This window comes from Orycteropus afer, unplaced genomic scaffold (assembly GCF_000298275.1).
Source record: "Orycteropus afer afer isolate SDZICR_OR568_19922 unplaced genomic scaffold, OryAfe1.0 scaffold00359, whole genome shotgun sequence".
Classification (NCBI taxonomy): domain Eukaryota; kingdom Metazoa; phylum Chordata; class Mammalia; order Tubulidentata; family Orycteropodidae; genus Orycteropus; species Orycteropus afer.
In genome coordinates this window covers 52,112-66,111 of record NW_006921946.1, presented here as the reverse complement: position 1 = coordinate 66,111, position 14,000 = coordinate 52,112, and the positions used below count along the sequence as shown (strand labels likewise).

The following is a 14,000-nucleotide window of genomic DNA, read 5'->3' as shown; positions in this document are numbered from 1 at the left end:
AAATCAAACAAAAACAAGTGCCTCTTCATCATGCCTAAAGTCAAAATGTCTCAAATTTATATCTATCTATCTATCTATATATATATATGAAGGGAAAGAATATGTGATAAGTGTCCTCTGTGGGTATTTGAAGTCACTTACTATAGCTTCTAATGCCAAAGGATGTATAAGAACAATGTAACTACAACACCTCAAATACTCCAAACGTAATAGGGGCTATCTTTTGATCCTTACTTAAATTATGATCATTATTTTTCCATAGAAAAATGATAATACGCTTATTATTTGATTCCAGAGGAATTATAATTCCAAGAAATCACATTCAACATCTTAAAACAAAAGACCATATAGTTCGCCTTCCAACTTCACCAAAAATCACTATTTAACATCTTTAAATATTCATGACTTCAGATTAACAGCTCTTAGTTAATGTTAAGTGGAAATGTTTGGATCATTTCTCAGTTTTGCAAGTTTTTTTTTATTGGAGATAGTTTTCTAGTACTTCCTGAAATATTAATTCTTTAATTACATTTGCCTAGAAAAAGAAAAGCAGAGCACTGCTGTACTAAACTATTTCAACAGCCTTCTCTTCTTCTTGGTGTTATGTGCCGTTGAGTCAGACCCGACTCATAGCGACCCCTTCTTGGGTTTCCAAGGTGGTATCACTACGGAAGTAGATTGCCCAACCTTCCCTCCAAGGAGTAGCTGGTGGGTGTGAACCACCAGCCTTCTGATTAGCAGTCAAATGCCTTAGACACTATGCTACCAGAGCTCCCAGCCTTCTCTTAAGAAGGCTAAATTTCCAGAGACTGAAAGTTACTAACTTCGGTGACAGCTAGTGTCCTTGTGTGAAACTACAAGAGCACACTTCCAAACATATTAAAAAACAAAAGAAGTGAAGCAAATGTAATAAAGGAAATAAATACAGTATTAATTATTTACCTTTTGTTTTATACAATTCTGGATAGACTGGAAAGAGATAAGTCAGTGGGTTACTTTTTTTTTTTTTTTTTGGTAAAATCTGTTACATGTCACAGCATTATTTTTAGTTTTGAGTATTTCTTACTTCTGCTTTTAACAATTAGCATTTAATTAATTTAATTGAAAGGCAACTTAATTTTTTATACAATTTTTCTTAAAAGTTACCTTTAAATTGAGATAATTGGAGATTTCTTTGCAGATAACTGTAGACCCGTTGTAAACATTGGTCAATTTCTGCCAATTATATTCTACGAAACTACAGTACAATATATAACCAAGGTATTGACTTTGCTTCAATCACTAAGCTTATTCAGGTTCCTCCAGTTTTATTTGTACTCATGTGTGTGTGTTGTGTGTATTACATTCCATACAATTTATCACCTATGCAGATTCATGTATCCACCACCACAGTCAAGATAGTAAGTAGTTCGAACACAAGGATCCCTTGTGTTTCCCTTTTATAACCACAGTGTCATCCCTCCAACTAATCCTTAGTTGGTTAATGTACTTCATTATGTATAATATTTAAAATAAATTGTACTAAGGCAAAACTCGATTTTCTTTACTTTTCACTATGAAACTAGAGCTGTGCTCCCATGAAAGACGAACATTTGTAAACATTGGAGAGCATCAGGGCTGGCACCTTGGGCTTCTTCTCAATCTATGTATTTGGATGCCCTCCTGCAAACCCAAGGCCATCAACCACGTCTGCTCACTGATAACTCCCAAGTGTGGATCTACAGCTCCATCCTCTCAGCAGACTTTCAGCCACACATTTCCAACTGCCTACTTACCATATCAAATTGCAAGAGTGAAAAGAACTTTGAACTTAAGAAGACCAAAACAGAAACTTGATTTTCAGCTCCCCACCCAAATCACTCCTTCTATGAGTAATCTCATTTCATGTCAATGGCTCCCCTATTCTCTAAATTGGGAGCTCTGATAGCGTAGTGCCTAAGGCACTTGACTGCTAACCAGAAGGCTGGTGGTTCAAACCCCCCAGCCTCTCTTTGGAAGCAAGATTGGCCAATCTACTTCTGTCGTGATACTGCCTCGGAAACCCAAGGGGGGGTCGCTATGAGTCAGATCCAACTCAATGGCAGTGAGTTTGGTTTTTGGTTGGTTTATTCTCCAAATTAAGGAGCTCTGGTAGTGCAGTGCCTAAGGCATTTGACTGCTAACCAGAAGGCTGGTGGTTCTAACCCACCAGCCACGCCATGGAAGGAAGACTAGGCAATCTACTTCCATAAAGATTACCACCTGGGAAACCTAATGAGGGTCACTATGAATCGGAATTGACTCAATGGCAGTGGTCTTTTTTTTTTTTGGGGGGGAGGGCATTCTCCAAATTGCTCAAGCTCCAAACCTAGATGCTATCCTTGATCTCACTCTTCATCTCACACAGCTCACATCCAGTCCACTAAGAATCAAGAAGAATGAAGTCTAGAACCTCACAGTGAGCACAAGCACACCAGCGTTCAGGTACTCAGAGTCCTTGGCCAGGATTCTCTGTATTTTGTTTGTGTTCAAATGTTTCTCTAGTGTATCCTATTTTGCCAAATATTTCAAGACTGTAAACATGAAAATGATTCTCTTCCCTTTAAATCCTCCATAGCACTTAAGTATATTTGCACAAACAAACTGAAAAGCCTAAATGGATGAATTACAGATGTGGGCCCTTAGGGCTTAAGATGTATATAGCACACAGCCTCTACCATAAACCAAAAACCAAACTCACTGCTGTCGAGTCAGATCCAACTCATAGTAACCCCTTCTTGGGTTTCCAAGGCGGTATCACTACAGAAGTAGATTGCTCAACCTTCCTTCTGAGGAATGGCTGGTGAACTCCCAGCCTTCTGGTTAGCAGTCAAATGCCTGAGGCACAAGGCCACAGGAACACCAAAAGAAATAAATAGATGGTGCCCGGCTACCACTACTAAGTGCTCTGACCAGGATTGCAATAGAAAGACCTGGACAGAGTAGGAGAGAAAACAATGAAGAAAAATTTGAAAAACATTAAAATGAGCAGACTCACTGGTCTCACAGAGATGAGTGGAACCCTCAACACTGTGTCCATCATACATGCGTTAAGCCTAGAACTGAACCCATCCCCAGTGATTAACTTTCAGCCAAACAACAGGCAGGCATATAAGGTGAATAATAAATAACATCAGGGATCTATTCCTCAACACAATGAACCACATGAGAGCAAAAGGGTAGCATTTGCCCAAAACCAAAGCAAGAAAGGACAAATGGAAACAGGAAACCCAGGGAGGAAGTGGGAAGGGTGTTAATACATTGAGGGGATTGCAACCAACGTCACTGAACAAAATGAGGATAAATTTCTGAATAGAAACCTAATATGCTCTGTAAACTTTCACCCAAACTACAATACTAACAAAATAATAACAGAAAAATAAATAAATTATTTAGGGATACCAACTGACAGTTACATCCTATTGCACTAAATATTTCTGCTGCATTTTGGAAAGAGCAGTAAATAGATTAAAATAATTTACTTGAAAGAAAAACAAAAAAAAGTAACACTTCTGAGCCTAGTGCCAAATTTGGACTAAGATAAAGAATGCAGGGATAGATGGGCCCTGGTGTTCATGTGAGCGCCGGAGGCAAATGCCTGCTTACCATTATAAATTGCAAGAATTTGCAATGAGGTCAATTTCATCCTTTAACTTCATTTTCTTTTACTTTTAATGCCTATTTTGAACATTTTGTGTGACAGTAGATTACTTACCCCACAGATGTCCTTTCCTGGCACAGAGTATTTCCCAGGTCTTTTAAAGAGGGTCATTCAACCCTGACAGTAACAGATGCCCAAAAGCAGCTCTACCCCGTAATGCCTCTAGTTTCTATTTCACAGAGCATTTTATTCCTTTAATTACCAAAGTATTTCACTGTCTTGACAAATACTTAGCAAAGACGTACTTTTATTTTCCTCTTGCTCATCGCACAGGGAGCACAGGGATTAGCTCCTCGTTCAGAATTCTCTAGGTTGGGGGGCGCTCACCCTGAGATCTGTGAACCTGGGCAAGCTGGGAGCACAATTTTGTAGCCATTTACACGTTTTCCCCTGTTACCCACGATTCTCAAAGGGGGCGGTTATGCCACAAGAAGAAAAGCACCACCACTTTGGGAGAATGTTCTGTACTGCAGCCTCCACTCTTTTGTTGTAGGAGAGCCTTTGGCCTTTGGGATGGAAAACAATGAAAATGGCAACCTCAGACCTACACTTGGTCCACTGTGAGGCTACACAGATCTGTTAAACTCTTTGTAAAGAGGCGTCAAGACACAGGCTTCTGACATTACCAACCTGGATGGTGCATGAGGCATTCATTGACTTTCTGTGCATTTGTTTCACCTGCTGGACAGCAGGCAGTGTCGCCTTGCTCTTCAGTAGCTACACTGGCTGTGGCCTTCAAAGAGTTCACACGTACCACATAGCAGAAACAGTGCATACAATGACAGCCACCCCAAGAGAAGTACTAATCAAGAACTGTGAAAACTCACAGATGGAACAGGCTTTCTTTTCTGGTTGGTGGTATCAGGGTGGATTTGCAAAGATGGCAAATTAAAAGTGGACTTTGAGGAGATGATAAAATGCTGACCTGGTAAGGCAGTCTTTTAGTCCTGACTCAAATCTCAAGCCCTAGGGTCCTCTTACCCTAATGTTCTCTTGTTCCATGAAAGCAACTCTGGTGAAAGGGACTTCCCTTTGGAGATGTCCTTTTGAGTGCCTGTGTTGGTGGCCAACTATCTTACTATTGAGAAACTTTGAAATACAGTATAAAACTAACTTTACTAACAGCTCCATTTTATACCTTGCAATGTCACTCTTCCAAAGTTTTTAAAACTAAAAATGTCACCTATTTGAATTTATTAAATTCAATCATTTCTTTAAAAGAGAGAGAATCCTTTAAGAAGTAGTTTTTACAGCACTTTTTAAGCATCATTCCCTCCTTCTGATTAATCTCTTTTCTAAAATTAAGGTGCTTGTCCTAAGATTGTCAATCACAAAACCAAACAAAATGCAGTGCCTTTGACTCAATCCTGACTCATGGCGACAGAGTAGAACTGACACATTGGGTTTTCTTGGCCATAATCTTTACAGAAGGAGATCACTGGGTCTTCTCTCATGGAGTGGCTGGGTGGATTTGAACAATCAGCCTTTCAGTTAGCAGCCAAGTGCTTAATCATTGCACTACAAGGGCTTCCTAAGTGCTTTATTAACTATTAGCAAATTAATTTACTTAATCAATAAATCAGGAGCTCTGGTAACACAGTGTCTAAGGTACTTGACTGCTAACCAGAAGGCTGATGGTTCAAACCCACCAGCCACTCCTTGGAAGGAAAGTTGGGCAATCTACTTCCATAGTGATATCACCTCGGAAACCCAAGGAAGGGTCGCTATGAGTCAGGTCTGAGTCGACGGCACATAACAACAAAAAGAACAATCAATAAATCCATTAATCTCTACCATCACCTGAATTATAAATTTATTCAGAAGGTAGAGAGTAACTGTAATGGACTGACTCAGCTCCTGCTCTGTCTTCTTTGCTGGCCTGGTACCTTCTGAGCCACAAACAAATAACATGCTTGGTCTTTGGCTACTGCAGATTTCAGCGTGTCTGTAGTCGTCAATCAGAGGACACACATCAGCATATAGCTCTGTCCTCTGTCCTCCCGTCTCCAACTGAAGCCAAGGCCTTTTCTTTCTGTTACCCCACAATGACCTCAACCTCAAGCTGAACGAAACACCGTTCCCAGCCACTCCTCAACATGGTTCCCCTATTTCTATATATGGTTCCACCACCTTTGATCGGACTGAAATCTCAGAGCTGCCATTATTTCTTCCCCCTCCTTTCCCTCTCACATCCAATCACTAATTAATGCCACTATTCCCTTCCCAACATCTCTAGCAACTGCCTATCATAATCCTTTGTCATGCCTCTACCCTAGTTTGAAACTTTACTACTGCACAATTGGATTATTGTATTAACCTATTAAATGTTTTTTGCTTTTTTTTTCACTGCCTCCCAAATTTGGCTCTACTTATACTGGCCCCAGATTAATTTTCTTAATACACACATTTTTATCATGCCATCTTCCTGCTCAAAATTTCCCCAAGGTCGCAATCGCTAGACAGAATTAAGACCGAATTGTATGTAATGCATTAATCTCTCTTCTACGCATCTAGAAGAGCTCTAATTATGTACTTTACTTTGGAGAATTGAGAAAACTGTCACTCAAATCATTTTCTGTGTTCTTTGATTCAGATGAGAAACAGTGCTTAAGAAAAGTGGTAGTGGGGGGGAAGGAGAGAATATGAATGAATGAGAATAGAGGAGTATGAAGGAGAGAGAATGATACTCAAACACCTCAGCCTATTATTCAGCCCCCTACCCCCATATTTTGTTACCAATTTATAGTCCTGAACTCTGGTCTAATTCCATTATCTATTCAAACTGGTTTATTCATTGTTTTGCAAATATGTTACATTTTTCCAGTCATGCATTTTGCTTGTGCTTCTTCTGTCTGGGATCATTTTTGCCTGCTTTCACAGCCCAGATCAACTCGAAATCTTCTGAAAAGACTACCTAAATAAATCATTTAGCAACAAAGGAGGTATGCTCTGATATTTTAAGATTACTACAATTCTCCTCTACCTCAAACTGCAGTGAATGCCTTTTGGAAGCTCATCCTAACCCAAAGACAAGAGAAAAACAAATCTATTTTCACGGGTGGCAAGCAAAAAGCTAAGTCTCCCTTTCAATGCAAATACAAAGAATAATTCCACCTGTCTTTGAAAGGTTCTTAAGGAGCCTTGGTAGCACAGTGACTGAGGCATCTAACTGCTAACCAGAAGACTGATGGTTCAAACCCACTAGTCACTCCACAGAAGCAAGACTGGGCAATCTACTTCCGTAAAGATCTACTGCCTAGGAAACCCAATGGGGGTCACTATGAGTCAGGATCAACTTGATGGCAGTAGGTTTGGCTTGGATTTTTGGTTGAAAGGTTCTTGGACTATAATAACCCTTCCAAGATGACCCATTTTCTATGACACTCTGTCCCTCATCCCAAAAAACACCAAAAAGCCCTTCTTCCCATTTTCTTGGTTATTGAAAATTAGCCAACATTTACAAGGTAACTGAGACTCTTTTTGTAATTTCATACCAGAGAGAGAACATAAGGAAATGATGCTATTCCCACACTCTCCAGAGCAACAATGCATTGCCCATACAATGCTATATAGGAAAGAATCGTGTAGCATTCTGCACTCTGTATCCAATGTTCTTAATGAACTGCCTTATATCGCCTTTATAAATTATGTATATAAACCTGACTTAGAAATAGCAGTTCTGCCACGGATTCCTGTAGAATAGTTCTAAGAGTCTTAAAAATGCATTTCCCAAACCATACTTTCCTTTGAATACTTTAAAGTGGAGAAAAGATGAATGAGTTAATTAGATATAACATTACCCTATGTGAACCAAACTAAACTATATTAAATAATGGATCAAAATGCTCAAATCAAGAACATAAGAAATTTAACCTAAAAAATAAAAACCATGGGATTCTATAACCTAGAAAGTATACATGTATGTGTGTCTGTGTGTGCTTATGAATAAAATAGATACAACTTTTATAAATTTTCCCCCACACATTTTCATTAGTATTTCATTTGATAGTAACATTTCATCTTCTTGACAAAAGTAATGAACTAATATTTTCAAGCAATTATTTCCTAACTATACTTACTTCAATGAAATAGTTGAATCTATATTCATATTAATAATGAAATAATGCTGAGATTGAGTTTAGCAGCAAATACAACACAGACATTATCAGCGATATTACACAACTTCCTCGGAGTAGATTAGAACCCTACTCTGAGGAGCTCTGTGCTGTGGTGGTTAAGGCATTTGGCCGCTAACCGAAAGGTTAGTGGTTCAAACCCACCAGATGCTCTGTGGAAGACAGATGAGTCTGTCTGTTTCTGTAAAGATTCACATCCTTGGAAACCCAATGAGGGTCAGTAAGAGTCAAAATCGACTTGATGGCAGTGAGTTTGGTTTTTGGTTCTTCCAATCATAGCTAATAGGGGCTGAATGTACACAGCAATTATTATAGGTCAGAAAGTGGTGTAAGTTTTCATAATCACCTCATTTAAACCTCAGCTCAGTCCAAAGGAATAGATCAGTATTATCATTATCCATTTTAGTGACGAAAATGTGAAACACAAAGAAGTTGAAGCAACTTTCCCAGGGTCACACACATAATAAGTACTGGCATCAAGGACCAAATCCTGTAGTTTTACTCTACAGTCCAACTTAACAACTCACACTCCTTAACAATGCCTGTACTCAACTTCATGTTCCTCCAGTCATTCAACATGTGAATGAATACTTACAATAGGAAATGCATTGACTACACTGTACAATTAAAGGTAAAAAGATTAAATATTTATCATAAACTCTAATGATTAAAATATGGTGGGAGAGGAGGTTTATATAAATATCTATGACACAAAGTAGAATAACACAGGCTTTTGGGTTATGATGAATAACTACAATTGCAAATTCCTCACGGATTTCTTTTTCCTTCCCTAATATTTAAGAGAAAAGAGCTCTGGTGGCGTGGTGCCTAAGGCATTTGACTGCTAACCAGAAGTTTGGCAGTTCAAACCCACCAGCCACTCCATGAAAGGAAGACTAGGCAATCATATTTCTGTAAAGATTTATGGCCTTGGAAACCCAAAGGGGTTTGCAACAAGTTAGAGTTGAGTCATTGGTGGTGAGTTTAATACTTAAGAGTGGGCACTGGTGGTTTAGTGGCAGAACTCTTGCCTTTATGCAGGAGACTCAAGTTCAGTTTCTAGCCAATGCATCTCCTAGGCAACACTATCACCCATCTGTCATTGGAGGCTTGTGTATTGCCCGGATGCTGAACAGATTGCAATGGGTCCTCCAGACTATGACTGACGAGGAAGAAAGGCCTGGTGATCTATTTCCAAACCTCCACCAGTGAAAACCCTATGGATCACAATGGTCGAATCCTGAACCACAGGAACGAACGGGAGGCAGTTTGTTCTGTTGTACACGAGGTCACTGCAAGTCAGAGGCTGACTCGACAGCAGCTAACAAGAACCACCACCATATTTAAGAAAAATGAGCAGGGGCAGGAATGGGGAAGAGTCTGTGAGGCAAGGTAGACATTCTCTTGGGTCTTGAAGAATTAAGGAGTAGGAATTCCAAGTGAAGGGAACAATGTGAGAGAAAATGAAAATCCAAGGAAAACACAGGGCATGAGTGAGGAACAGAGAATGATTCACTTTACCTGGAACACAGAGTGCATAAAGAATCATGACACTGGAAGGCATATTAGAAAGGCAAGTGAGGACCAGACTATGGACACTGTAGTTGTTGAAGCTTAGACAAGGATATGGGCTTTATCATGTTCATGGAGAGAAACCATCATCTTTCTTTCTTTTTTTAAAATTTTTCCTGTTCACATTAGAGTCATGATGAGACTGATGATAACGCTTCGATAATATTAATCTGACAACAAAAGTAAGTAGGATTAGAAGGGGAAGCAGGTAAGTGGTTACTGCTATGCTCCATGTGTGAGGTAATGGTGTCTCTGGTTAAGGCAATGGCCATAGCCATAGAGGAGAGTGCAGATAAGGAATTATTATGGTAGAAGTAGTAGTACCAGGCAGTTATGTGGGTTGGGATGTCAAGGAGATAGATAGGGCTACAGGTATAAGCAGGAGACTGGACTACATTAGTAAAAGGGAAACCATATTTGGGGCAAAAAAAAAAAAAAAAAAAAAACCCACCTCTGACATCTGAACCTACTAAGTTGGAAACATTTCAGATTCATTAATCTGACAGTTTACAATGCACGGGCTATGGTGACACACAGTGGAATGAGGACTGGCCAACTAGAAAAAGGGAAGCAGTGATTCTCAAGCTAACACAGAGGATTTGTCTTTTATTACCACAGTGTTCTTCAGCGGCTCTACCTCAGGGCCAACAACAATCCCAACAGCATCTAATTTCCCAAGCTAAATTAAGTGATAAAACTGTATTTTTAAAGCTCTATCGATCTTGGTACCACATCTCATATACAGAGATTAAACAAGCCGTGGGTATTGACTCAACAACCTAGATGAGAGCCCTGTTTATCCAAAGATTTTCACATGAGAATCAGGAAAACACTTCCCAATTAAAAAATAACATGGTTTTAAATGTTTAATGGGAGAGGCCTTTCTACCAGTTTGCAGTTAATACTAGAATTAATGGCTCCACCCATTACACAAGCAAGATCTTACTGAGATATCGATCAGCTAGCTCTGTTGTATCTAAGGCAATTAGGGTAAAAGGAAGCATTTAATTTTCTAGTCTAAAGTAAAGAAGATTTAAGATATTATGATCTTAATATTCAGCTAAAAGCATTAAATATTACTGGGCACTTTTTGTGAGTATACAATAATCCTTGTCCATAGTTTTTGAAAATACTTTTTTCTTAAAAAAAAAAAAAAAGATAAAGTCTGTCAATCTACCAGAAGAAACAGGTGCTACGCTTTGTAGGCAATACACTTCCAAAAATGCAAAGCAGTAAACAATTAATCACAAAGTCTGATGCTGTGACCCCAATGAACAGAAAGTGCCAAATAATACACACACACACACACACACACTCTCTCTCTCTCTCTCTCTATCTATCTATCTAAAAGGTTCACTGTCCTGTCCAGAAGGAACTTCTTGAATCTATCATGTTCTTGTTTACTGGTTGATTTCCTGAAGCTCTTCTGATAACTCTGTTCCCTTACTAGTTACACTCACATGAAGTAGTTGTTTCATATAAATTTATATTATTTAAAAATACATACTGTAAATTTTAGGGCAAGCACTAAATCAACTCTACAAAAATGTATAAATGATACACTAAAAGCAAATACAAAATGGAACTGTAAAAAATGTGCAATTAAAACTAGAAAAGATAAGAAAAAAAGAATAAAGGATAAATGTAAGAGAGAGATTGAAAAAAAAGCTCCAAAGATTATAGACTTTAACTGTATCAATAATCACTTTAAATATGAATGGTTTAAGCTTACCTATTAAAATACAGAGACTATCAGAGTACATTTAAAAAAACAAGACAATTACATGTTGTCTACAAGAAATTCAGTTTAAAGACTCAGCTAAATAATTTGGAAAATAAAAGCAAGAATGGCAGCCTAACCTGAAGAATGGCACTGAATTACACATGAAGAAACTGTCCAAATGCTGTACCTCTGGCTGTGTATGCTTTCACCAAAATCAAACAGAAATAATTTAAAAAAAGTAATGCAATGGAGAAAGATGAATCCTGCTACCACTGATCAAAAGAAAGCTGGAGGAGCTATCTGAAGACAAAGTAGACTTCAGAACAAGGAGTAAAAACAGACACTACAAAACAATAAAAGGCTCAGCTGTACAAGAAGACAATATCCTAAACGTGTATGCACCTAACAACAGGGCATCAAAATACATGAGGCAAAAACTGATGGAAATGAAAAGGAGAGGAATCCACAATTATAGTTACAGATTTGAATTACAGGTATATTCCAAGGCATAAAGGAAAAACAACAGGCAGCTGTTTTTCTATGGCTCTAGGGGGGATCTTAAAAAGTGGCCAAAGTATTAATTCAAAAACATTTTGAGTTAGTAAACATAAACCCAAAGGTACATGAGAACACATTGTCTACCTCTGCAACACTGAGTACTGGGAGCCCTGTTGCACACTGTTAAAGCGCTCAGCCGCTGAAAGGTTGGTGGCTCGAACTCCCCAGCCACTACACAGAAGAAAGGTGACAGTCTGTTTTTATAAAGATTTACTGCCTCAGGAACCCTATGAAGCAGTTCTACTCTCATCCTATAGGGTCGCCATGAGTCAGAACTGACTCAACGGCAGGGGAACAATGACAACAAACTCTATGTAATTATTCATTTAGAGATTTTTCTTCTTTATCAGACTTTGACATATGGAGAACAGTTTGATTTTGCTAAGCTTGGCATACCCAATACCTAGAGAGATTCTTGACTTGAAATAAACACTCAATGACTACCTACTGGATGTCTAAATCTGAACTGTATTATAAATTATGTTCCTTGACATTGAACTGTACAAGTAAGTGACTCTTTTCTTAAAAATACAAAGTAAGTGTTATATCTATATAGTATAGAAAATTTTGGTTGCACAATCATTTTCAGTATTATCAAACCATCACCTGATTTAATAATACAGTGGAAAAAATTAGTGTGTGCATGTGGGAATTATTCACAGGCCAAGGCATCATGCCCCTCTACTATTTATGAACTCTGCTTATTTACTAATTTGTAATGATCTACAAATTAGAAATGCAAAGTACATGATAGGGACAGAATCCAGAAATTAACATAAGTAGATTCATGGAAAGATGAATAACACATTTATATATATATTATAGAGATATACTACTTAATGAACACATGAATTTTAAAAGGTCTGAATTCTGTCACTTTAAATTATATATCAGGGCATAGGTAAATAATTTATGCTTCCAAAATAAGCAAACAAAATGCAAATATAGAAGGAATACATTATTTGATAAACAAGAGAGTCTACAGATGAAAGATATGGCACAAACATGAGATTTTATACAATCTTTCATATGCATGGCTAGAATGATACCTAAAGAAAAAATATCTTATTACTCTGTCATCTCTTTAGTATCTATAATTTATTAATCATTTTCATACATTTCTATCTGGATGGGGTAGAGAACAAAATTTGAAATTTCAGCTACTTTCATAAAACCAGCACCACATCTTTATGAAAAGTTATTCTGCACTGAGAAATAATACCTGTTTAATATAAATTGCCAAGATGATTTTCATCTTATTATTCAGGGCATGCTCCACATATGCCCAAGGGGCACAAATCTGAGGTCATAAAATAGGGCACATGGGGACAATTACCTACCGGATAAAAAGTACTAACTAATATTCTTCTCCTTCTATCAAATACATCTTTCAAAGGTTCTTTCAGACACCATTATTTGACTTATTAAAATTCAATTTCATTCAACATTTCAAGCAAAGTAATCATAGGAAGTGAAGTAACCTTCATAGACTTACAAACACTTGATGTTTGCTTTATGAGTCAGACAGAGAAAGGGGCAAAATCACAGACCACTTACTTACCTGACATGCATTGTAAAGGAGCTGGTGCTCTAGTTTTTTAATCCCCAGAATTTGCTGAAACATTTCATAGAGTTGTTCCTTGCTCAGAATAAGTTCGGAGACAGCGCTTAGGGCCATTCTACTTGACTGCTTGCACAAATCCTCTTCACCTCGGTAAATGGCATCATATTTGGCTATCCATGAGCTCAGCACTGTCTCTTTGCTCAAGCCATCGATTTCTGGCAAACTCCGCACGCGTTTTTCTATATTTTTCTTAAACACCTCTCTGAAGTCATTAGCTGAACATCCTCCACTCTGAACCATTCTGGCCACTCGGTCGCTCTTTAGAAAAACCTGGGTGGAGGGGAAAGTGATCTACAATTAGGCATGGTCATTAATATCATTTGCATGTTGCATTCCAGTCAGTTTAATGGCACCAAATTCTCTATTCTACAATGATTCAAAGTGTTTTATAGCATGGTAACTAATGACATAACGGAGGCCCCAATCACCTCTCTAACATGCAGGAATATTCAGGAGGCTCAGCAGGCAATGTTGGAAGGCCTTGACCTACATGCCTCCCACCTGAAGGACACGGATATCTCTGCCACTGAATCCTTTATGAGTTGGTTAACAAGGTATTAAGCCAGTCAAGTCAGTACCCATCAAGTTGATTCTGATTCATGGTGACTCCATGTGTATCAGAGTACAAATGGGCTCCACAGGGCTTTCAATGGTTGGTTTTTTCATAAGTAGTCACCCAGTCTTTCTTCTGAGGGATCGCTGGATGGA

At 38.3% G+C, this 14,000-nt stretch overlaps 1 protein-coding gene across 1 annotated transcript in view; it reads right to left on the bottom strand.

Annotated features, from left to right (window-relative positions):
• CADPS2 (calcium dependent secretion activator 2) overlaps positions 1-13,556 on the bottom strand; it is a 420,173-nt gene extending 406,617 nt beyond the window's left edge. Inside the window, exon 1 of the mRNA XM_042782532.1 lies at positions 13,230-13,556. Coding sequence (XP_042638466.1) covers positions 13,230-13,532 — 303 coding nt within the window. The 5' untranslated portion in view covers positions 13,533-13,556. The remainder of the gene's footprint in view (positions 1-13,229) is intronic.
• Between the last annotated feature and the right edge of the window lie 444 nt (positions 13,557-14,000).